This window comes from Chrysemys picta, chromosome 5 (assembly GCF_011386835.1).
Source record: "Chrysemys picta bellii isolate R12L10 chromosome 5, ASM1138683v2, whole genome shotgun sequence".
Taxonomy (NCBI): domain Eukaryota; kingdom Metazoa; phylum Chordata; order Testudines; family Emydidae; genus Chrysemys; species Chrysemys picta.
The window spans coordinates 88766808-88791530 of NC_088795.1; the positions used below are offsets into that span (position 1 = coordinate 88766808).

At 39.6% G+C, this 24723-nt stretch overlaps 1 protein-coding gene across 1 annotated transcript in view; it reads left to right on the forward strand.

Moving 5' to 3' along the window:
- Positions 1-24723, forward strand: part of SGCZ (sarcoglycan zeta) — an 895864-nt gene that overhangs the window by 446179 nt on the left and 424962 nt on the right. The window contains exon 2 of the mRNA XM_005282086.4: positions 18151-18345. Coding sequence (XP_005282143.1) covers positions 18151-18345 — 195 coding nt within the window. The remainder of the gene's footprint in view (positions 1-18150; positions 18346-24723) is intronic.

Consider the following 24723-nt stretch of genomic DNA (forward strand, 5'->3'; position numbering starts at 1 on the left):
ACAGTCAGAAAGATTACTACAGTGAGATTTACATAACACAAGCAAGAGGATACCATTCCACATTCCCTTGGCAACACACGTGCAAGATCACAGATAGCAATTGTCAACTTAAGTTTTTATAAATACCAGTTTACATTCATCACAATGCTAAGGTCAGTTTGTAAGAGATAATTAAATCTTTATGTACATGACTGCTACAAAGGCTAGCATGAAATGCACAATGAGACATTGATTACAGGATTAAAAATTTCATGGCCTGTGTATAAAAATAAATATTTCATTACTGTGAAGCCACATCTGTTAATTATGAAAATCTATACATCACAAAAAGCATTGCATCCATCAATAGCAAGGAGAAAGAAGAAGCTTCATTCTAGGGAGAAAAAGAACAGATGATTAGAGAATCATACCCATGTATCATATAAAATTAAAAAATGAAAATTTTGAATGTGGATTCCTAGTGGTTACACAAACAACTCAAACTGTTCTCTCTGAGTTTATGATGTAACCTGAATCCACTTAATAGATTTATAGCCTCATAATACACAATTGCACATTCTGTATTTATTTTCTGTACGTAATTGTTGATCTAACTATAGCCTGCATGGGAAAAAGTAGTATTTTCAGGGTACTTTAAATATACTACACATACTTAAAACTTTAGTACAACTACAGTAGCTCAAACCAGAATGTTAGCATTTTTCCTGCTGCAATGTATACCTTATTGGTGGTGGTGGGGGGGGGGGTTTACAAATTATATAGCTCTCAAATCAGTTCAGGGACTCATTGTGCAAGGTGCTATAAAAAGAAAGGTTGAGATGCAGCATTTTTTTATTCCTGTTATGTGAACAGATTTTCCTGTGATTAAAAAATTCTGACCTTTTGAGCTCCTATACTACAAAGCACTCAACTGAAGTGAGTTGGGGCTCTTTTTGAAAGCAGGTGTTGGCTCACACGTAGTACCTTCCAGGATCTGGACCTTCATTTGCATGATATTATTAAAACATAACCTGCCTTATGAAAAGTGGTATTATAAATTTCAATTTGGATGGTTCCAGAATGCTCCCCAACTTTAATAATCTACTTCTGAAAGTGCAGATAAATCTTTGTCATGCTGTATTTGAGGTAGTCATTGACAGAGATCACTGTCAAATTAAAGGCTCAATTCTGAATGCCTCCTGCAAGGTGTTGTCTTCAACACTTATTAGCATCACAGGAGATACATAGCAACATACAAAATTAAGCCCTGAATTGGAACATAAATATCATTCCCTCCTCATACTAGACTCCAGTGGCTCAATCTGTTTAGTTTTTTAAAAAATGCACTATGCTGGAGTTCAGACTAGATGATCTCAGTGGTCCTTTCTGGACTTAGAATCTATACTAGGCAATTAAAGGTTTTTAATTGATGAAAATGTACCTGGGAGATACAGAAAGTGAATTGGTATTGGAGACTGAGACGGAGGCGGTACTGCATTGTTTCTGTAATCCTATTGCATCTGAGTTTCTTTGTATAATGGTAGATATATATATCTACCATTATACAGAGAAACTGTATAGTGTATATTCTCAGGATAGAGTGACTCCCTCTTTAAAAATTTCAATATTTTTTGAACAGTTACCATTAGTGTGACCAGATGTCTTGATTTTATAGGGACAGTTCCAATTTTTGGGTCTTTTTCTTATACAGGTTCTTATTACCTCCGTCCCGATTTTTCACATTTGCAGTCTGGTCACCCTAGTTACCATATTGTGGTATGTGAAATGCCATTCTTATTTCATATTGTAACTGTAGTATCTCAGAACAGAGTATGGCATACATTGACTTTGTAGTGATTGGACAGGCTCAGGCTTTCTGCTGTGGTATCAGACTAGTAAGTGTTTGCAGGTATTGGTTCAGATTGACTTTGTCCAACAAGAGACTGTAACTAAGAAAAGAAGAGTTATCTTTAAAAGATAAAGACCAGATTATCAGCTAGTGTAAATTTCCCTAGCTCCACTGAAGTTGATGGAGCCACACCAGTTTACAGCAATTGGGGATGTGTCCCTGTAAGGGACTGTCATTTGGGGCCTTCATTTAGAAATCTGATTACACTGGTAATTTAGCTGAGAAGTGCATGTTTTACTTGGGAAGCAGTAATTTTGGGTCACTTTATTATGCAGCATGAGTGTTACATAACAAAGTGATATCACTTGATCTAATTCTTAGTACAGGAATTCAAACTGATTTATGTATACTTCTCTCCTTTGAAAAAATCAAAGCAGCTAGGAACAGTGAACTTTCTAGTCTCACTACTACCATTAATCACTACATGCCAAGTTCTTCCCTGATGTAACACTCCTGATGTAACTTATAGCTTACACCAGGGCTAAATTTGGCCTTTATCTATAAGATCTTCTGATTACTCAACCACTGCTGGTATTTACATAAGCTGAAGAAATTGCTTCATCAGAGCACCTGATTTGTCTTGTCACCTTTTATATCAACGTCTCTTACTTTGGTGTAGTATTTTCACTTACCTGGTGAGGCGGGGGGGGAGAGCCCTGAGGGGACAGTGTCAGGTGGGGAGTTTGATTAGACCTGGAGCCAGCTACTCTGAGGTAAGAAAGCTGAGACAAGCTGTAGAAATGCATTAAAAGTGGGATCTTGGTGTCTGTCCCAGGATGCTATAGTTCCTGCACAAACACAAAGGCCATCCCAATCCTTGCCCCACGTCATTAACAGTCTAATATGAAACACAATGCAACTGGTGAGTGTGACAAGCTAGAAAAGTCCCTTCTCTCCTGTCTTCCACTCTGTATCAACCATACAGGTGTGAGCAATTGGAAGATTGTAATATTTTAGCACCTATGTATTTATAAATAATAAAAAATATCTTAGTTTTCCTCATTATTTGTTCTTCTATTTTCACTTAAAATGTTCCTTCCTTCTATGCTATTTTCACTCTTATTTTTCATGGTTTTTGATCTCTCCTCCTCATACCCAGTTCTCTTGTTTCTCCAGTTTCCTTCAAATGCTCCTCCAAGTTCATGCATGTGTAACCCAGGCTTACTCAGTGTTGCTGGACTTGTTTTTGAGTCTGCTTTTGCCTTTGAGTTAACTGAGGTGGGTCTTTTAGTTCAGACTTTTAAATCCAGAGGTCCTGTCTTAGACGCTTGGCCAACAAGCCAGGGGATGGTGGGGCAGCATTACACATGCACCAGCTCAGGGGAAACACCATGCATAAGTTTACTTAGCTCATGCACCAGCCCCCATTGCCCATTCTGTTCCCGTTGACCTGAGGGAAGGGGTCTTTGGATTTCCTCTCTCTCCTCTGCCTGTGCACTGAGTGACTGCACAATCTCTTCCACTGTGCTCTGAGGTTTCAGACTTTAACTGAGGCAGTCATTAATTCTGTAAACAAGGGGAATAAAAAGACAGAACATGGTCTTCTTCCTTACCACCGTCCCATACTGCTTAGTTCTCTTCTCTCTCCCTACCCCCTTCCTCCTGTAGTCCCCCTGGGCTCTCCCACCTTGTTTCCAGGTCATTTCCCTCCTTTCTTGATGTCCTCTTTCCCCAAACCAATGGGTTCTCACTGCTTTTATCCTCATCCAGATCTCACCTACCCCCAACTCTAAATTGGGTTTCTCTAAATTCTTCCCCTTGAGGAGTCTGCCATTCTTAACTCTACTTTCCCTCCTGAATCCTATTCTAGAACTATTCTCATGGCAACACTGCTCAATTAGTCATGTTGCCAAGGCCTTCCCTGGCTGCAACTTTCACCAGAAGCCTCCTGAAAGAGGGGAATTCAGCATAAAAGAAAATACCGCCACACTTCTGCCCCTGAAGTGGAAAATTATCCTTTTGCTTGTGGATCCGAAGAGGCATGATTTCTCTCCCTCCCCCCCCCCGACCATTTTTTATTTTAATTTTGCATTGTGCATAAAGATATGTTGATAGGGCACAATATGTTTGAAGGATGATTATTAAAGAAAAGTCTGGCAAGTCACACCCTCTAACTGAAAGCCATTGCTTTGCTTTAATTTCTTGAATTTCTTGCTGCTTCTACTGAGTTTTTAAATTCCTTAGAAAACCAGAATCAATTAAATTGAAACACACTGGATATTTTTGGTCTTAAACTTTCTTTAAGATTTTAATGTATTGAGGCAGATGGTATGAGACAAAGCATAGAGATGACTAAGCTTTTGTGTTCAAAGAGTTTTGCATGTACAGGAAAAACATGGAATTATTCTGGTTATTAAAAGTGTAACTTAGAAAAACAGATAACTATGAAACTTCAAGTTTGCAAAGTATTTGAGTCCCTGCATTTAAGAGTATAACTCAATGAAGTACAGAGCATTATTGTTCAGTAACTTTTCAATGCATTGAATCTCCATCTTCAGTGGGAAAAAAAAATTATGATCCTGTAATTATCACATGATTCATTCTCGTGAGTATGCCATGAATTTGACTGTATGACAAACATAATGAAATATGTTAAATACACAGCAGCAGTAAATGTTCCCTATAAGTTATAATGCTAAGAGCAAGCAACATCTAGCTTATGTCCATTTTTACTATTTAGTCTCTTTCCTTCTGATGTGATAACTTTTATTGGAAAACAATATTTAAGGTAGAAGCATTTATTGTCTTCTCATGTAGACAGTTGTTCCAATAACTATTTAGTAGTGCTGGCATCACAGGGAGAAAACTGTATATCTCATCTGCTTGTCCTGCCTGTGGCTGTAATGAAGTCTCTGTAGTAATCTAATTGTATCGACTTAGCAGGAAAGTGGAATTCTAATTGACAACATAAAGCCTAGCAAATTGCACTATCACAAGAGACATGCTGACTTAAGCCCAGTTGACACTGATGTGAAAAGTATTTTTCTGTGGCTAAGAAGAAAATTCAGATGCAGTTCAATAACTTCCAAACATGTAAATTATCCAGTCAACTTAGTAGACTGTTTTTAGGTGGGATCTTTAACTCCAGTCTTGCATTCCTTCCATACTTGCATCCCTTGTGATTATTTTAAAAGGAGTTTGGGGTATTCCAGGACTGTAGGGGATGATCCTGGTTTCTAAGCAGAAGTGAGAAAAGCAATTCAAGGCCCATGAATTGCTTTTCTCACTTCTGCTTAGAGAGTGATATCTGTTCCTCCACTTTTGCACGTGGAGAGGACTGAGATCCAGCCCTTTTGGGTGGGGAGAAGTACCCTGCTTTGGGTGAGCTGGAGAAGATTTTATATTGTGAATCCTAACTGATATCTTATTAATCACTGATATGGACACATTTTAAAATCTAAATTACATATATAATAAAATCTCACCCCCACCCCTATCTGAAGCATGGAAAGAGTGTAGGAAAGGGGAAACCCATGATGTTATAGAGTTGTAGCTCAGCCATGAAAAAGCTATTCCTCATCCCTGTGGCAAGCTTACATCAGCTCCTGCTGCTGGTACTTAAGGAACATTGAGCTGACATCTGGATCCTGACCCAATAGCCATAGCTAAGGAATGCAAACAAGCTAAAGATCTCCATCAGCACTGATTCAAGCAACAGTCTCACTTTTCTGTTTTAATTTTTAAGAAAACAATGGAACAAAGCAGCTCCTATAGAATATCTAAGTAACATTTTCTTGCTTTCCTTTCCAGATAGAAATCATGATAAAATAAGCTCAGAACACAAGCAATGTATATAACTGCTTATCTGATATGTGGTAAGGTTTAGGACAGAAAGAAGGTCAGAGGAAAAATTGATTAAAATAAGTTAATATTTTGTTTGACAAAGCTTGAGATCTGCTTTAAACTGAAATTGCATTTATAGCCTTTTGACTGAGAATTCCTCTAAGTCGGTGATTCTCTGGGCCAATGATGTTGCTAGATAGAAAAGCCATCATATGAGAGAGAAATTATAGAGCATCCCTTACTATTTGCTCAAAAGGTCTCCTGGGAGCTTGAAAAACAAATTATGTTTTCATTATTCATCTGGCCTCCTGACTGAAGCTCTTTGGCAAAACACAGCGTTCAGGGTTCAGGAAATGTAGAGGTCAGGCTAAAAGCTAGAATGTCAAGGTGAAAGGCTACATAACGCCCAAGCCTGCAGTTCAAGGAAACCAGTCTAAGCCCCAAACTAAACTCAATAGAATGAATGACAAGTCATCCTTGGTCCCAAAACAAAGGTGATATATCTCCTTCTGCAAACCCTGAAAGGACCAAATTCTCCAAATGCACACTTTGTCGTGAAATCGATCCCCATTGAAATCAGTGACAAAGCAACCATTGACTTCAATAGTGTCATGATAGTTAATTTTTTCAATACTCTTTATGATATGAGTCAATTTTGAAAATGCCTTTTTTCCTAGTAGGTATAGTAGATGCACTTTTAAAAATTAAATTTGGTCTGAAATAATTGACTGGTTGCATAGATATTCCCTCCCTTTAAAATAGGGAATTCCACTATAACCAGATGTTGAAATGTTCAAGCCAGATGAAAGTTTTAAGACCACTTATGTTGTTTATTATTTGTATTCCATAGCACCTAGTCATGGACCAAGACCCCACTGTGCTAAATGCTGAAACACAATAAAATGAGTACCTCTCCGAAGAGCTTTCAATTTGAGTATAAGACAAGAGACAATAGATGGATACAGATCGATGGGGAAGTAACAGGAAACAATGGGACCATATTGGTCAATATGAAAGGTAGTGGTAATGGCACACCAGGAGCCTAACTTGTCAAGTTTATTGTAGGCATCATGGCAAAGGAGAAATTTAAGGAGGATTTGAAAGAGAACAATTACACTGAGTGAGTGTCATTTTCCCCTTAAATTATGAAAAGAAAAACCCATGAGCTCTGAAAAATTCAGGTTTTTCATATTTATTTTGCTTTGCTTCCTGACTTTTCACAAGCATGCATTGATTTGCTTGCATTTTTAAATACTCTTGTGATGTTATCTATTTTCTATAATAACACTTGGATTCCCTACTGTTTTGGGGGGATGTTTATGTGCCTGAATAATTCCAAAATATTAATAAGAAATTCACTTGCTTACTGGTGTGAATAAGAGAATTGGACTGCTACGAGGTTGATATGCAAGAAAAAGTAATTCTGAAATATACATGCACCAGTCAACTATTAGAAAACATCAGGAGTATGGTCTCTATCTTCGCTGAAGGACCCTCAGATACTAGAAGCAGCAGATGCATAGTCTGAGAGATAGGAGCGATTTTGGGGAGTGTGCATGCACCATCTGTCAGAACAGAGGTTTTGTGGAGTTTCTCTGTCCAACAGAACATGGACATCTGCTACTCACCTCTACTTGGTGTTGCCCTCACAGGCCAAAGATGCAAATGTGGCAAAGGCTACTGCAAACTGAGGGATTTCTCCTCTTCAACCCTTGTAGAGTTCCCATCTACCAAACCTGGCTAACTGGACTTAGAATAGGAAAGAGACTGTGGCCCTCAAGAATGAAATGGCTCTAAGAGAGAAGATAGAGGATATAGAACTTCATTATTCATAGGAGATCCAACCTTTGACACAATGTATAGGAGATAACTAGTCAGAAGATTTTGCTAAGTTGCTGCCAGTGCTTGCAAATCTTGAAGTATATGGGAAAGAGCCCATTTAAACTTCCCAGAAGTCCGAGACATAGAAAGGGAAGCAGTTCAAACCCAATTTCCTCCATAGGACTCTCATGTAGCAGAGCTTTAAATGCCATACACTACAGTGTGTGGAGCAGCATTTGCAGAGTTTATGTGGAAGAGCAGTCTCTGTCCCATTGCACAGTGGGGATTTGGGGAAGAGTTGGTAAATCCACTGCTAGGTTAATCCACCAAATTCCCTCCCCCCCACACACACACCTTGTAATAGACAAGTGGCATGGAGGCTACCCTAGCTGATGTCTGTTGGCAAGGAATTGCATGGGGAGAAGGATCCCTTCTACCACAGCGTCAGAAGAACACCCTAGGTCTCAGCCTGTTTCCACTATGCAGTGGGGCATTTGCACTATGCAGTGGGGCAGGAATTTGACCTTAGGTAGTTCACAGCTCTTCATTGTTTCAGGCTGACAGTACAAAAGCATTATGGTAGTACACAGGAGTGAGAAAATGCAACTAGTTAGAAAATTGCTATAATCAAAGTTAAACAGTAAAGTCCAATTTCATTACCAAACTGAGTGCAATGAAAAAGTAAACAATACCACTAATAAAGAATAATTTTGATTTAAATATTTGAGCATTTTAAATAATCCACAATGGGGATTACACTCAGTACTAAGCTCTATGCCCTGTAGTAAGGCATTGTAGTATCAGACCATTAACCTGCTGCAAGTAAAATAGTGTTTTTCTATATCGATAATATAATTTAAATATAGTGTACCTTTTAATAAGGACAGGGCATGTATGAGCTAACACTTTTTATTCTTACCAACAGAATGTCAATACCAATTCCCTTGTGCTTAGGTCTAATTAGTCTTTATATATAATATAAAATGTGTGGTTAAAGTCTGTTTTTGATGATACCAAGGGAAGCTATTTTCCCTTCCTGTATTTAATTGTTTAAGAAAGCAATGTTCACTACCCTCTCAATCTAGTGCTGCCTGTTCTGTCATAGGTGATAGTCACTGGCCAGTATTATGATCCTGATTACCAGAAATTATATTAACATTCTAGAAGTTCCTTAGAGAAGTCTAAGCCCTTGGGTGACAAAGGAAACATAAGTTAGCATGCACTACGCAAACTGGAAGTGACTGCAAGAGCTTTGCATATAGCTGTTTCATTTAAAATCTTTCTGAGTAAATTAATTTATGTTGCATGTAAAGCCTTTTACAAGAGATACAAGAGTAAGGCTAGCCACTGATTATACCATTAATAATTCTCTTCATATAACCCACCCCACCAAAAAAAAATTCATTTTTGATCTTATCCAATAATGATTTCAGACAGTTTAGAATGTATATATTTTATGCTTTACAGTCTTCAGCGTAAGAAATTATTGTTGTGCTATGCAGCATCTACTGCTGTGTGAGACACACGTTACACTACACATGGTAGATTGCCAGCTAAAGACTGTAAAGAAAACCTAAAGTAATATTTCATCTGTATGGGTTTTTTTTTAATGTCACATGTTGTACAAATTGGAAAAAGAGTGAGTAACTTGCTGACATGTTGCACACAAAAGAGAGCTGCCCACAGCCTGGGCTGCCTGGCTAGAGGGCATGTTACTGTCAGGGTGAGTGAGGAAAGCCAGCTGGTTCTGGTAAATTACCTGTCTAATGTCCTGAAAGCATTCTGCTGAGCTGCTATGGCTGGTTAAGAGCAGATTGTTTTTGCTTTTCTCTTTCACACTAAATGCCGATGTGGGCACGTTCATCTTAGTAGCTATATTTTCTCTTCTTGGTTCATTGTCTGCTTTGGTAGACAAAACCACACAAAAATCTGTTCCATTACAGGTCACCTGATTGCTTGGAGGTCCCTTGTCAGCCTATATCATTGTTTGGTTTGACTACTGTCATATTTTATATATGCTTTTTATTCCTTTATAACATTTTTCATTCAGTGCTTGAATAAAGAGAGATTACTTGAAGGTCACTGAGATTAAATCTTAAATGCTCAATATCTGTAAGCAGCGTACTGTGGTTTGTTAAAATCCTAATAATACAGGTAGCAAAACTCACTCAATTTTTGCATATCTATTTTATTATCTCTATAGGCGTATGTGGCATACTTAATTTGATTTGCAAGATTAGGTTCTGAATTATCACAGCTTGTGAAAGTAGCAAATATGGGTGTGGAAATAGATTTTTACTTGATAATGGATTTCAAAAAATCATTTGTGGATTAAAGTAAACATTTTGAAGCTTACATGTGTTTTAAAGATATTGATTATCCTGTATGAGGCCTAAAAGCGTCAATAAAGCTAGCTAGTGATTTTAGAAGACTCAGTAAATACTCTGCAAATTATTAGACATTTAGTAAATGTACTACAATGGAATTCTGCAATGATACCCATTAATATTGCAAATGTTCCACTAGACAAAAAGGTAAAAACAAAATACTGAGTTGGCACAAAATGGTCACACTGAATCAACAAATTCTTCCCTTGTGATATAACCGTTATTAAAAGTGATGATATAGGTATATTTTTTCCACCTATGTTGAGGATATGTCTATACTTAGTTCTTGTCATTAAAAGTTCACAATCCCTAAAATTCCTCCTTCAATTCTATCAGAAAGTTTTTTTTTTAAGTTTTAAACAGAAACCTATTAAACAATAATTCTGTACTTTATAAAAAAGAAATGCATACAAGTTTAAATGTCAGAACATCTGAAGGTAAAGGTTTAAAAAGTTTGATAGTCAGAAAATAAGGCCATTGTACGGCAATCTCAAAACCTTAAGTCTGGAAATAGTTGTGGTTTCAAAACCAACCTGAACTCTGCTCCTTTTTGCTTTCAGGGACTTTATCTGTTAGTGAACAATAATTTGTCTCCCCTAAAGTAGGAGTATGAGACCTTGGTTAATAATTCGGAGCAGGAAAGGTATAGATTAATTAAGTCACTGGAAAAGTTGAAAGAAGAACTCATGGGCTGCTGGTTTGTAGTTCAGTGCATCTTCAGCTAGGCTGCAGGAATATTCTTTTTGGAAGAGTCTGTGTCCATCTCTGTCTCCGTCTCATAATCTCTTCTTCTCTACTTCCCTCACTCCTAGCTACCTGCTCTCAGAGCTGTGGAGTGGAGGGAAAAACTGGAGTAGCAGAGAAAGTCCCTGTCCCAGCAGTAATCATCATAAGTGGAGGGAAGGCTGGATGAAACTGGAGTACTGCATCCAGTTTTGGTCCCCCCACTACAGAAGGGATGTGGACAAATTGGAGAGAGTCCAGTGGAGGGCAACGAAAATGATTAGGGGACTGGGGCACATGATTTACAAGGAGAGGCTGAGGGAACTGGGATTATTTAGTCTGGAGAAAAGAAGAGTGAGGGGGGATTTGATAGCAGCCTTCAACTACCTGAAGGGGAGTTCCAAAGAGGATAGAGCTAGGCTGTTCTCGGTGGTGGCAGATGATAGAACAAGAAGCAATAGTCTCAAGTTGCAGTGGGGGAGGCATAGGTGCCGACTCTGTGGGTGCTCGGAGGCTGGAGCACCCACAGGGAAAAGTAGGTGCTCTGCACCCACCGGCAGCCAAGCTCCCCGCCCCACCTCGCCTCAGTCTCCTCCCCTGAGCGCGCTGCATCCCCGCTCCTCCCCCCTCCCTCCCAGTGCTTGCCGTTGCCTAACAGCTATAGCAAGCTTTAGGAGGGAGTGGGGAGGAGTGGGAACGTGGCGTGCTCAGGGGAAGAGGTGGGGTCTGGGCGTGGATTTGAGGAAGGAGTTGAATAGAGGCAGGGAGGGGTTGGAGTTGGGGCGGGGACTTTGGAGAAGGGATTGGGAGGGGGCGAGGCGGGGTGGAGTCAGGGCAGGGCTAGGGAGAGAGGGTAGTCGAGCACCCACTGGCGCCATTAGAAGTCGGCGTCTATAGGGGGAGGTCTAGGTTGGATATTAGGAAACACTATTTCACTAGGAGGGTGGTGAAGCACTGGAATGAGTTACCTAGGTAGAATCTCCATTATTAGAAGTTTTTAAGGCTTGACAAAGCCTTGGCTGGGATGATTTAGTTGGTGTTGGTCTGCTTTGAGCAGGGGATTGGACTAGATGACCTCCTGAGGTCTCTTTAACCCTAATATTCGATGAAACAGGAAGCAGCAGGTGAACTGCCAAAATTTTGCTGTTGAGGGCTATGTATGTCTTAATGGGTCCTCTGCAGTGACTGGCCCCCACCACCATAGTTTGAGCTTCACACTGCCAGCTGCGGAATCAGGAATCCAAGTACAGGGATCTCATCCCCACATCACAGGGTATTACATTTGAAACTTTTTCCTTTTTCCCTGTCCTCTCCCATTCTTTAAAACAACAAAAAGGCCGCTTTATATAACCTGAGCACTGTTTAAAAAAAATAGTATTTTTCAATTCACCTCATACAAGTCCACTCAGTCCTACTTCTTGTTCAGCCAATCACTAAGATGTTTATTTACATTAACTGGAGATAATGATGTCCACTTCTTGTTTACAGTGTTGCCTGAAAGTGAGAACAGGCGTTCAGATGGCACAGTTGTAGATGGTGTTACAAGGCATTGATGTGCCAGGTATGCTAAACATTCATGTGCCCCTTCCTGTTTCGACTTGTAGGCTCTAAAGTTTTACATTGTTTTGTTTTGAGTGTAGTTATGTAAAAACAAAGTAATTCTACATTTGTAAGTTGCACTTTAACAATATAAAGATTGCACTACAGTTTGAGGTGAATTGAAAAATACTATTTTTTATCTTTTTACAGTGCAAATATTTGTAATAAAATAACATAAAGCGAGCACTGTACATTTTTATTGTGTTGTAATTGAAATCCATATATTTGAAAATATAGAAAAACATCAAAATATTAATTTTAAATGTTATTCTGTTTCAGTTTAATACTTCAATTTGTTACAACTATTTTAATCTCATGATTAATTGCGATTTTTAAAAAATAATTGGACAGCCATTTTTATTATACACCCTTTGGGGCCCTTTCTGAATTTATTTGCCATCTTCGTAGTAACTCAATAGTACAACCTATTTTACTGTTAAATTGAATCCCAAAATCTCCTTAAATGTCATTTTCATTCATCAATCTGTATCCACAACTTGCCTTCTGATTTTTTACGTATTCCAAATTCATCAGATTGCTTATTACAAATCTATTGACCATTTCATAGAACACTGCCCTAATATATTTAATTATCTTTATTACACCATTAATGTTCATAAGGTCTCAGCAGAGAAATAAAAATGAAGTCCCTTTTTGGAAGAATTGACAGTCTAAGCTCCGATCCTACAATTGGATCAGTGAGGCACCCTTTAGTGGGACTCTGCAGGGTTGTAAAGTCTACCTGCACTCATCTGATTGCAGGATCAGGATCTACGTTAAGCCTTCTGAAGATGGTCTGCTAGGTAAGGCATTTCTAAGTTTGCTGTGCAAGCCAAAATTTTATTTTTTGTGGAAACTGCATTTTCTGTCAAAAATAACTTCAATGGAAGATTTCCAAGCAGCTGTAATTGAAACATTACTTTTAGAGGCATAAAAGATTCCAAAGGAATACCAAAGTATTATGTTACGGTGCAGAGCCAAGGAAGAGGAAGTATTTAAATCATAGAATCATAAAATATCAGGGTTGGAAGGGACCTCAGGAGGTCAACTAGTCCAACCCCCTGCTCAAAGCAGGACTAATTCCCAACTAAATCATCCCAGCCAGGGCTTTGTCAAGCCTAACCTTAAAAACCTCTAAGGAAGGAGATTTCACCACCTCCCTAGGTAACCCATTCCAGTGCTTCAGCACCCTCCTAGTGAAAAAGTTTTTCCTAATATCCAACCTAAACCTCCCCAACTGCAACTTGAGACCATTACTCCTTGTTCTGTCATCAGGTACCACTGAGAACAGTCTAGATCCATCCTCTTTGGACCCCCCTTTCAGGTAGTTGAAAGCAGCTATCAAATCCCCCCTCATTCTTCTCTTCTGCAGACTAAACAATCCCAGTTCCCTCAGCTTCTCCTCATAAGTCATATGCTCCAGCCCCCTAATCATTTTTGTTGCCCTCCGCTGGACTCTTCCCAATTTTTCCACATCCTTCTTGTAGTGCGGGGCCCAAAACTGGACACAGTACTCCAGATGAGGCCTCACCAATGTCGAATAGAGTAGAATGATCACGTCCCTCGATCTGCTGACAATGCCCCTACTTATACAGCCCAAAATGCCATTAGCCTTCTTGGCAACAAGGGCACACTATTGACTCATATCCAGCTTCTTGTCCACTGTAACCCCTAGGTCCTTTTCTGCAGAACTGCTTCTGCCATTCGGTCCCTAGTCTGTAACAGTACATGGGATTCTTCTGTCCTAAGTGCAGGACTCTGGACTTGTCCTTGTTGAATCTCATCAGGTTTCTTTTGGCCCAGTCCTCTAATTTGTCTAATCAGGATCTGGACAAGTTTTGAGTACAGGTTTGGGGGTGAAACCCAGACTCTGTTTCAACTGTGCTCAGACTGTGTGAGCTCTTCTCATGATATTTTGGCTCAAAAAGGTAGGAGTCTTGAATGATCAATAAATAAATCCATTTCCCTCCACTCCCTATTTTCCCCCGCCCCCCAAAAAACCAACAACACAAAAATCACTTTCTCACTTGAAATGATAAAAATAAAAATGTATACGGAAAGCTGTCCATCCTATGATCTGAATGAGGCAGGAATCCTGACTTGGGGGCAGGAGGGGGAAGAGGATGTGATAAGTAATTAACAACTGTGTTATAATCCATATACACAAGAGGAGGCCAAATCAAGATTTTATGGACAACCTGAGTTCCAACAGTGCCTAATTTTTGAGAGCTTGACTTTACAACCTTAAATCTTTTAACCTAGCTCTATTGTGATAATATATATTTGCAGGTCACAAGGTAAAGAGTGAGGGATGGGGAGAGTGCACCCAAATAATTCAAGGATGAGTCAGGAATTGTTATGATTATGACTCAGTAAATATACAGGAATTCAGCAGCTGGAAAGAATATGGTTGACTAATCCTTTGTGAAGAAGGGAAAAACTACAGCTGCCTACCCCTCGATTCATGGATTGTCAGGAAAATAAGGCTGGCCACAGCTGTGGTAAATTATGTCATCCGGCCAGGGCATAAGAGGAACGTGCTTTGAGGCCTCTTAGCTAACCTGCACTAGGAAGTTCTCTAGGTGTTGAGAGAAGTGTGTTAGTTGAAGGAACCCCCATTGGTGAAGTTTGACTATAAGAAGCAATCATGTGATTAAGACCAAGGGGCAAAGGGAAGCTCTCCTTGCTCTTTAAAAGAAAAGAAAAAACAAAGCAAAACAAAAATCGTCTCAATCCTTCATGATTGTGAGACTTATGTTTTTCAGAACTCTTTATAACATGCATAATTCTGTCGCTTACCTGTTTTGTTACAATTGTATATATGCCTTCTAACATTCACTGCTGTGATACATACATTTTAAGGTGATTTGGAAGTGAAGAACTTGCAGCAACTGTGAAAGAATAGGAGTTAAAGAAAAGACAGGCTTTCACTGACTAAACTTCTCCATAACAGGTTCACAAAGTGAATCAAATTCCAAGTCACCATTGGAGTCTCTGCCTTTCACAATGCTGGAGGAAGAAGTTGTGATTGTAATGTCACACAATTAATATCTCTGCTCATAAGAAGTGATGGGTAAACCTCAGTGTTTTGAGTTGGATAAGTATCCACTTATTCAGCAGCTTATCCAAATGTGTTTGGTCTTGAACTCATGAGAACAGACTTGCTAGTGAAATTTGAGACTTGTTTGATCCTTCAAGCAGATCTACGTTGGTTCTTACTTTTGTGTGGATCAGTTCACCCATCTTTACTCATAAGATATCTTAAAAGTTGCCCTGTTAATTGTACCAGGAAATGAACATTGTTTTTAAATGTAAAATTAGTAATTTTCTCTGATGTATTTTGTTATGGGTTGGATGAATGGATCTACCTACACATTCACTCAATGGCTTACCCTTTTTTTATTCCTGTAAAGTTCAAAATCTATAATCTCATCATTTTATGGTCACATTAGAAATAGTATTTTTAGAACACAAATTGCCTTCATTTAATTTTAAGTCGCATATAAAAACTGAGGCATTTTTCTGTTGAAAGAGAGAGGCAAGTTTGAACATTGAATAGGATCATAAATGACAGAAAAAAATAGAGGATGTAAAAATGGAAGAAGATTTCTGTATTTACTTCTACAGTTATTAAAGCAAAAGATTAGAAGTTAATGTAGTGAATGCATGTGCCCTGACATTCTGAGTCAGTTTCCTAAATTGGCATATGTTGAGAATAATTTTAGTCTAAAATGTAGACTAAAATTATTCTAATACAAAATTTGTGTTTTGTAATTTTTTTTATGTCCAGTCTACTGCTTGGGCTAAGTGAATTATCTGTTTTTGTTGACCATGTCTTTGTATTTTCCCTTTTATATAGTTATGAAGAATCAAAACCACTCAGACTGGCAGTAAAAATGATAGACATTCTTTGATAGGGCAGGGTTTTGGGGTTTTTTTGCGCTATTATTGGTAGAGGGAGTTTGGGATGTGGGGGAGGGGTAACCTTTACATGAACAGCTCTGACACCTCATTGATTTGTAATAGAACCTTGACTCCTGGGACATATATGGGATCTAAAGACTATGCCTTTTGGTAGACTAGTGACAATCCATTTTGATTTGGTAGTGTTATAAAGGTTTAAAGTATGGTCTTTGTGTAACCCACACACCACCTGAATGTGGTGTTCTGTCCCCTCTAATGGCACCGAGACCACTTAAAGAGAGAGATTAATGAGTCTTCTCCCCAAACCTTAGCTAACAGCCATATGGCTTTTAGCTCATGCATTTGCCTCCAGAGGTCCCAGATTTGATCCTGTCCACTGATGACCAGGGTCTGTTGGCGTTACAAGTGGGGGCTCGTCCGGGATTTCAACTGGGAAGTCTTGGAAGCTTGGGACACGCTTCTTCAGCTAGGGGAAGTATGTAACCCACATACCTCTGGTGTGGTGTTCTGTCCCATATAGTGGCACCAAGACCACTTATAGTTTAATGAGTCTGCTATACAGCCTTAGCTAAGAGGCATATGACTTTTAGCTCATGCAGTAGAAGCTCATGCATTTAGCTTCACAGGTTCCAGGTTCAATCCTACCTCATTCACCATGTATTGTCCAACCTGAGCACTGAATGATGGAAGGGTCCTGAAGAAAAATTCTGAACAAATAATTAAACACTATAGTAACTCTTATGCCAAAAGGGACAGACTTAAGGTTGCCTGGGAAAGTTTGGCACTTATTGACTGAGTGATTTATTTTGTAACCTTGATGTTCTTAAAATGCATGCTTTTCTATGGAATACAATATATGTAAGATGATGCATACTGTGACAGACCCAGACCAGTGGGGTACAGGCGTCTGGTAGAGGGCAAATATACTGGTCACTGGATGAGTAGTTTTCTGTTCCCTGAGTGACCAGAGCAGGGGCTGCATTAGAGTAATCAGGAAGCTTCTAGAGTCAATTAAGGCAGGCTAATCAGGGCATCTGGGTTTTAAAAAGGAGCTCACTTCAGTTTCTGGTGTGAGTGTGAGGAGCTGGGAGCAAGAGGCGCAAGGAGCTGAGAGTGAGAGGGTGTGCTGCTGGAGGACTGAGGAGCACAAGTGTTATCAGACACCAGGAGGAAGGTCCTGTGGTGAGAATAAGGAAGGTGTTTGGAGGAGGCCATGGGGAAGTAGCCCAGGGAGTTGTAGCTGTCATGCAGCTATTACAGGAGGCACTATAGACAGCTGTAGTCCACAGGGCTCTGGATTGTAACCCGGAGTAGAGGGCGGGCCTGGGTTCCCCCCAAACCTCCCAATTGACCTGGACTGTGGGTTCTCCCAGAGGGGAAGGTCTCTGGGCTGTTCCCCAACCCACATGGTGAATCTCTGAGGCAAGAAAATCCGCCAATAAGCGCAGGACCCACCAAGATAGAGGAGGAACTTTGTCACAATACCTGATAAAACAGTGAGAATGTCACTTGTAAAATTTTGTTCTAAGCCAAAGCATGACACTATTTTTCTTTTTCCATATGAATGACTTACCTTTCAAAAATGACTTTCTGTGACACACTCATCTATGAAGAAGCCAATAAAACTGTATTTGAGCCAAGCACATATGGTCTATTTTCTTTTCTACATTTTTTTTCCTCCTAGTTTCCCATATTTTCCACATACTACTGAAACTTGTAGCCTGACTTAGTTATAATCACATCTGTTCCTCCATTAGTCACTTTATAATCCATGATAATAAGAAAAAGAATGCTTTATATCAAAGAGCAGCAAATAGCTAAAAATCACATGGGTACTAAAAGCCTAGCTCAAACAAATTGGTATAGTTGAATTTGGCTCAATGCATTTTTTTTTCTTTAACACAGTTCAGTGGCTGTAATATGATGTTTTTGGAAACCTATTCAGATAATCTTCATAGAATAAAATCTATCAAATGATGATTTTTCATTTTCTTACATTTATTTTGTCTCCCCCCCCGCCCCCAGATGACACGAGAACAGTATATACTGGCAACACAGCAGAATAGCCTGCCAAGGATTGAAAATCCGCAACTTTATCCAGTGGGAATTTATGGATGGCGAAAGAGGTGCTTATACTTCTTTGTCCTTCTGCTGTTGGTTACCATGATTGTTAACTTAGCAATGACAATATGGATTTTGAAGGTTATGAATTTCACAGTGGTAAGTACCACCATGGTTTTACATCTCTTGATCTTCATGTTAATAGCTTGTCCTTTTTTCAGTGCACATTCATTTATTCTTTAATGTGAAAGTTATTTTTAATGAGAGATTCTACTAAACTATCAGCATACACATTGCACATACACTATGGAACATTATAGATGAATTGCTTAATTAAAAATGGAAGGTTATAATTTTTTGGTTTGTTTATTGATACTGGAAATTAGGAAAAATGACTTGTCAGTTTACATCATGTGAATCTGGAGAATGGGCATTTTAACAACTAATTGGCTTTATTATTCATGTTAATATGTCAAGGTGGTGGTTGTTTTTTTTTTTATGGATCATCTCACTCTACTGTATTACAACATATCACTCTACTGTAGGAAGACTTAGTGACTTCCTTGTCTCTGTAAATCTATGGAACTGCTTATGTATATATAAATATTTTAAATGTGTTTACAGACTTTGCTTGAGATGATGCAACATTCTTATTCAGATGATAAGCCAAATTCAGGGGATGCTAAAGGATATTTAAATCAGTTATAAAGATGTATTTAAAATGCATAAGAATTCCTCTGCTTGTCTTGATGATACATTGTACCATACTGAAGCCAGGGCAGAAAAGGCCATACTGGTGAAATATTCGAAACAAAAACCTTTGTTCCTGGGACTTATTTGGCTTTCAGGACTACAGCCTACCACAGAACTACCTAATTTAGAATTTTAAGTATTGGAAAACTAAAATACCTTAATTACAGCTGTACAAAAATGAAATGTCAAAACACTGTTCTTTCTATGCCTAATGTAAAATGATCAGTGGAACTGGAGTCATGAGTCATAGGGGGCATGTTCCTTGGAGGAACCGCTGTTGATGGGAAACCAAGGGAACGGGGAAGGAGGGGAATTATGTTGGAAGCCACTCAGCCAGTTGGACACAGGGTTTATAAAGTTCCAGTTGTTCAATTCTTTGCAAATAAAATCTGGTGGCAAAGTCTGATCAGGGAGCAGCTGGCAGAATGAGTCATGTAACTTGGTCTGGATTTTGCAGACACAAACCTAGTCCAGTGATGTGCCTGGTGGAAGGAGGAGTTTGAGCTGTACACAGACCTGGCCATGCAGGAGGACAGCAACAACAGGAAATTAAAACTATTAGTTTACCTTATTGGGGAACAAGGCAGAGAGATCTGCACCGCTGTGAACCACACTGCCTCAAGCCCCCCAGCAATCTTAGGAGCCCCAGGGACTTATTGCTCCCCAAAGCAGGACAAAACTGTGGAGTGACACAGGCTTTTCACTAGAGAACATTCTAAAGTGGAGGGATAGACTCCACGTTACTGCCTTACAAACACTAGCTGCTACATGCAATGTTTGAGTCTTGACAGACTCCCTAATTTGGGACAGGATAGTCTGTGGCACTTGGGATCATCCTCTCTAGGAGCACCTGCTCTGGGAAGGCAATCTCACATTAAACAGATGCTTAGGCATGTGGCATGTAGTGGAAGCCTTGAGGGGAAAGATGAAATCCCTAGAAAGTGCATCACATCCCCAGAACTACATGTGGGGTGAGGCAACAGGAAAGGAAAGCAGTTGGCTTCCATAAACATAGCAAGATGTTTTTCCTGTGTGAGACATCATGAGCAGGTAAAGGAGAAGGTGCCCCAAAGTAGGACAGCATTACAAGGAATGTGGCAAGGTTGAACCATCTTGTGCAAGAGGGGAGATATGATTGCTCTCTTTAAATATATCAGAGGGATAGATACCATGGAGGGAGAGAAATTATTTAAGCTCAGTACCAATGTGGACACAAGAACAAATGGATATAAACTGGCCATCAGGAAATTTAGACTTGAAATTAGATGAAGGTTTCTAACCATCAGAGGAGTGAAGTTCTGGAATAGCCTTCCAAGGGGAGCAGTGGAGGCAAAAGACATATCTGGCTTCAAGACTAAGCTTGATACGTTTGTGGAGGGGATGGTATGATAGGATCGCCTAATTTTGGCAATTAATTGATCTTTGACTGTTACCGGTAAATATGCCCAATGACCTGTGATGGGACACTAGATAGGGTGGGATCTGAGTTACTACAGAGAATTATTTCCTGGGTGTCTGGCTGGTGAGTCTCTCCCACATGCTCAGGGTTTAGCTGATTGCCATATCTGGGGTCGGGAAGGAATTTTCCTCCAGGGCAGATTGGCAGAGGCCCTTGGTTTTTTTCACCTTCCTCTGCAGTGTGGGGCATGGGTCACTTGCTGGAGGATTCTCTGCACCTTGAAGTCTTTAAACCACAAGTTGAGGACTTCAATAGCTCAGACATAGATCAGGGGTTTGTTACAGGAGTGGGTGGGTGAGATCCTGTGGCCTGTGTTGTGCAGGAGGTCAGACTAGATGATCATATGGTCCTTTCTGACCTTAAAGTCTATGGGCAGAGGAAGGTCTTGGAAAGATTGTCAGATTTGTACAAGAGGGGGATGGCACATCAGACAGCGGTGGTAACATGGTGAGACTCTCCTGGGCTCTGAGAGAATATCAGTTCAAGCTGTCAGGACAAGAAAGTAACAAGGGATGGTACCATCCTCCATGCATGGAACCATATTAATAGGAACTCGCCTTTTGTGATTTCAGCTGAATACTGAGGCCTCCTGCACAGTGATTTCTTGGGATGAGTTGGACTTGAACACACCCATTACAAAGAGCAGTCACAATGTAAAATGAGAACACAGTGGAACCCAAAGGAAAATGTGACCTCATAGTAACTAATCTGAGAAGTAACAGATGGTACCAACTGAAGTTTGCGGTGGTGGATGGTAAGCACCCCAGACCTCACTTGGGAATACAGCCATACAAATCATGGATCCGATCCGGTAGTAAATATGCAAACAGAGAGACTATGGCACTATGTAGTCCAGTGGGCCAAGGAGTTCAAAAATGTGTAGCCCAGGAGTATTATAGGGCCTCTAGAGGATAGTGCAGCCTAGTGGTGGTAAAGATGTCATCAGGTATGTTGTTCATCTGCATAGACCCAAAGCCACTGAAACCGGCATTGAAAATATCACTGCCCACAATAGATGAAATCTTGCTAGAACTTTCCTAATCCAGAATCTGTATGGTCTGTGATGTAATGAATGGGTTTTGACCCATAAGCCTGGTTAAAGAGTCAGTATGCTGACTACCTGTGCAACATTATTTGGTCGCGACAGATAGCTATGCATGCTGATGAATATAAGCCCAGTGCCAGAGGTGTTCCAGAGAAGACTCATCAAGTGCTGTAAGAAAAAAATTGCAGATGATATCCTCATTGTAGGTGAAAGAAGCCATGATACAGAAGCTGAATGAGACCCATGACAGGAAATGACAAGTTTTTCTACAGCGATGCAGGGACAGGAACATAAAACTGAATGCAGATAAAATGTGACTCAAACAGCATGAGGTGACATACATTGAACATCTGCTCACATCAGAGGGATGGAGAGCTGATCCCATCAAAATGAAGACAATCAGACATTCCAGCTCTAGCAGATCTGAAAGGGGTACATAGGTGCTGGAATTACGGGTGCTGAGTGTACTGCACCCCCTGGCTTCAAGTGGTTTTCATCATATACAGGATTTACAGTTTGGTTCAATGGCTCTCAGCACCCCTTATACAATTTGTTCCAGCACTCCTGAAGGGGTACAGCACTTTATAGGAATGATATATTTTCTGTCCACACTTCTCTGCAATAGAGGAACCCATATGTCAGCTCCTGTACAAGTGTCTGTCAGCTCACAAGGCAGGATGTTGAGAGGGACTGGGCAGGTCCCTAACAGTAACCATTTGACATGCTGAAACAAATGATAATGGATGCCCCTGTCCTGAAGTACTACCAGCCAGGAGAGACACTGCCACTCCAGTGTGATGCATCAGAGGATTGGGTGTCGCTCTTTTGCAGAAGCAGCCAGCAGACCCCTGTCAGAGACTGAACAAAATAGAAAAAGAGCTTCTGGCTATGATTTTGGAGTGGGGGTGGGTTCCATCAGTACACCTATAGCCAATAATAGTGCAGTAAGCTTAGACACCCCTAGAAACAATATAGAAAAAATGTCAAAGCCCCTTCTTGCAACATATGTTGGTGCAGCTCCAACACTACCAGGGAGATCAGATGTTGTATCCATATGTACCCAGCATCAGCGAGCTGGAGGAAGGGGATCAGGACATTGAATCCATGCTGCACTGTCTCCTGGTCTCAACACTGAAGCTGATGGAAATCAGAGGCTATGGAAAAGCCCAATTGCAAGCAGACAAAAGAATGATAAGAGTAGGATGGCCAGAAGACAAAAGCCAAGGTTCTGGTAGGAGCAGAACCATATTTTCAAATTAAAGATTAGTTGAGTGTTCAGGATAGAATCATATTTTGAGGACAGGAAGTTGTCTCCACCTCATTCCATAAGCATGTTGTGCAAAACATGCAGGCCTCACACCTTGGCATTGACAGCTGTCTTAGACAGGCTTGAGAGTATATTTACCAGCCAGGAATGAATACACATCTCTGCTCCTTGATACCAGGGTGTGATGCCTGCTGGTCATGTGATAACCACCAGCAGAAAGAGACTGTTACCACATGATCTGCCCACCAATGAATGGAGGCCTGCTGCAACCAGAAGGATGGAGAATCCACCAAGAGGAGATGGCCAACAATCCATGAAAGCAGGCAATATTGTATAGCAGGTTAGCAAAGAACCTACTGACCCCAAAGACGAATGCTCCTCACAACTCATAAGCCTACTCCTTCTGGTTTCTCTCTGTTGGCTAGATCCTCACAGGAGGAACTGGCTCTAGAGCCTCTGTCATTCACCTGTTGAGAAGACCAAACTATCTCAAAAACTATGCAACCACATGAGTCTATAGTAAAGATGAAACTCCAGCTTAGCTGTGTGCTAAAAACCTCTGGCAGAAGAGACAGAACCTGGAGTCTGGGTATCAATTATTTGTTTTTAATTTTATATTAAAATGTTTGTAAAACAGGGACGATATATCCTGGTCAGTGAAACTGAAGTGTCACAGGAGGAATAGGGAATGCAGGGAGTTAGGTTAAAGGACAACTCAGCCACATGGAGAGAGAAGTCCACAGGCTTTAATAAAGTTCCTCTTGTTTAACTTACCTTGCATTCAGCTTCACTCTTTGGGAATAAAACATCTAGAAGCTTTACTGGAAAGTTAATAATTTGTAATAGAATATAGAATCAAATCTCACATTTAGTGTGCAATGGAAATCTATCTGTTTCAGTGCTTCTGCTTACTATTTAGCAGATTGAAGCCTTTGGTTTAGTAGTTTTAGCAGTATGCATGTGGCTAATATAATTAAATGAATGGGAGCTTAATGATTTCACTAAGATAACATCTGAAGTGTAATACACTTTATACCTAAATGCAGTCTTTCATGACTATGCTGGATATTGTAGTTCAAAAATCACTTAGTTAATGTGGATTTTTAACAGTCCTGAAATATTACAAATCCAATTAGATTATATTTAGTTGACACATGTGAATTCATCTTTAATCCTCCTGTTAAGAGTAAAAATAATTTTATATTTTTCACCAGTCCTTACTCTTGTATTCAAGTAATCAATTGTTAATAGCATAAGAAGAAAAAAAATCACCCCACCATGACATTAAAAAGCAGAAAATAATGTGCAATTTGTGCAGGTAACGTTACTGATCTACCAGCATTATATTTCACTTTCATTATTGAATTTGCTGTCCCATAAATGCAAACTCATATCTGTTAACATTTCTTATTTGAACAAGCTGGATGTGTTATTGTTATCAAAAGATTCTGTACCAAGGTAGACTGGAAAGATCATTTTATTTTATGGTGGTTCCATTAGTATATCATTTTTACCAGCATTTGTATATAGTACATCATTGTTGACACTGGATTATTAACCTTTATTCTTCACATGGTGGATGTGTAATAGCTTTGTTTGGTGATATATATTATTTTGGGACTGATTAGTTTCTCACTCCAAACATTTATATATATTCATGACATATCATCTGGTTAGCCTGTTACAGAAAACAGGGTTTATAGATGTAAATCTTGACTGTGGTTTATGATCTTCTAATTCTGAATGACTGTTCCTTCTCAAATTTGTATATTTTATAGTTTGCAAATATTTTTATTAACAGTGTGTTAGTCGTAGTATTTCAAATGCAGTGATAATACATAATTTAAGAAATATCATAAATCTTAATATCGCACTTATCCATGTGATGAGAGCTTGACAGGGAATGGGTTCCTATCAGTAAAGAATCTGGTTGAACACTGTGTTCACAGTTAAACCCCCACATGAAATCCCTTTGTATCAAACACTGTGAAGTCGGTGACAGAAAATCCTCCC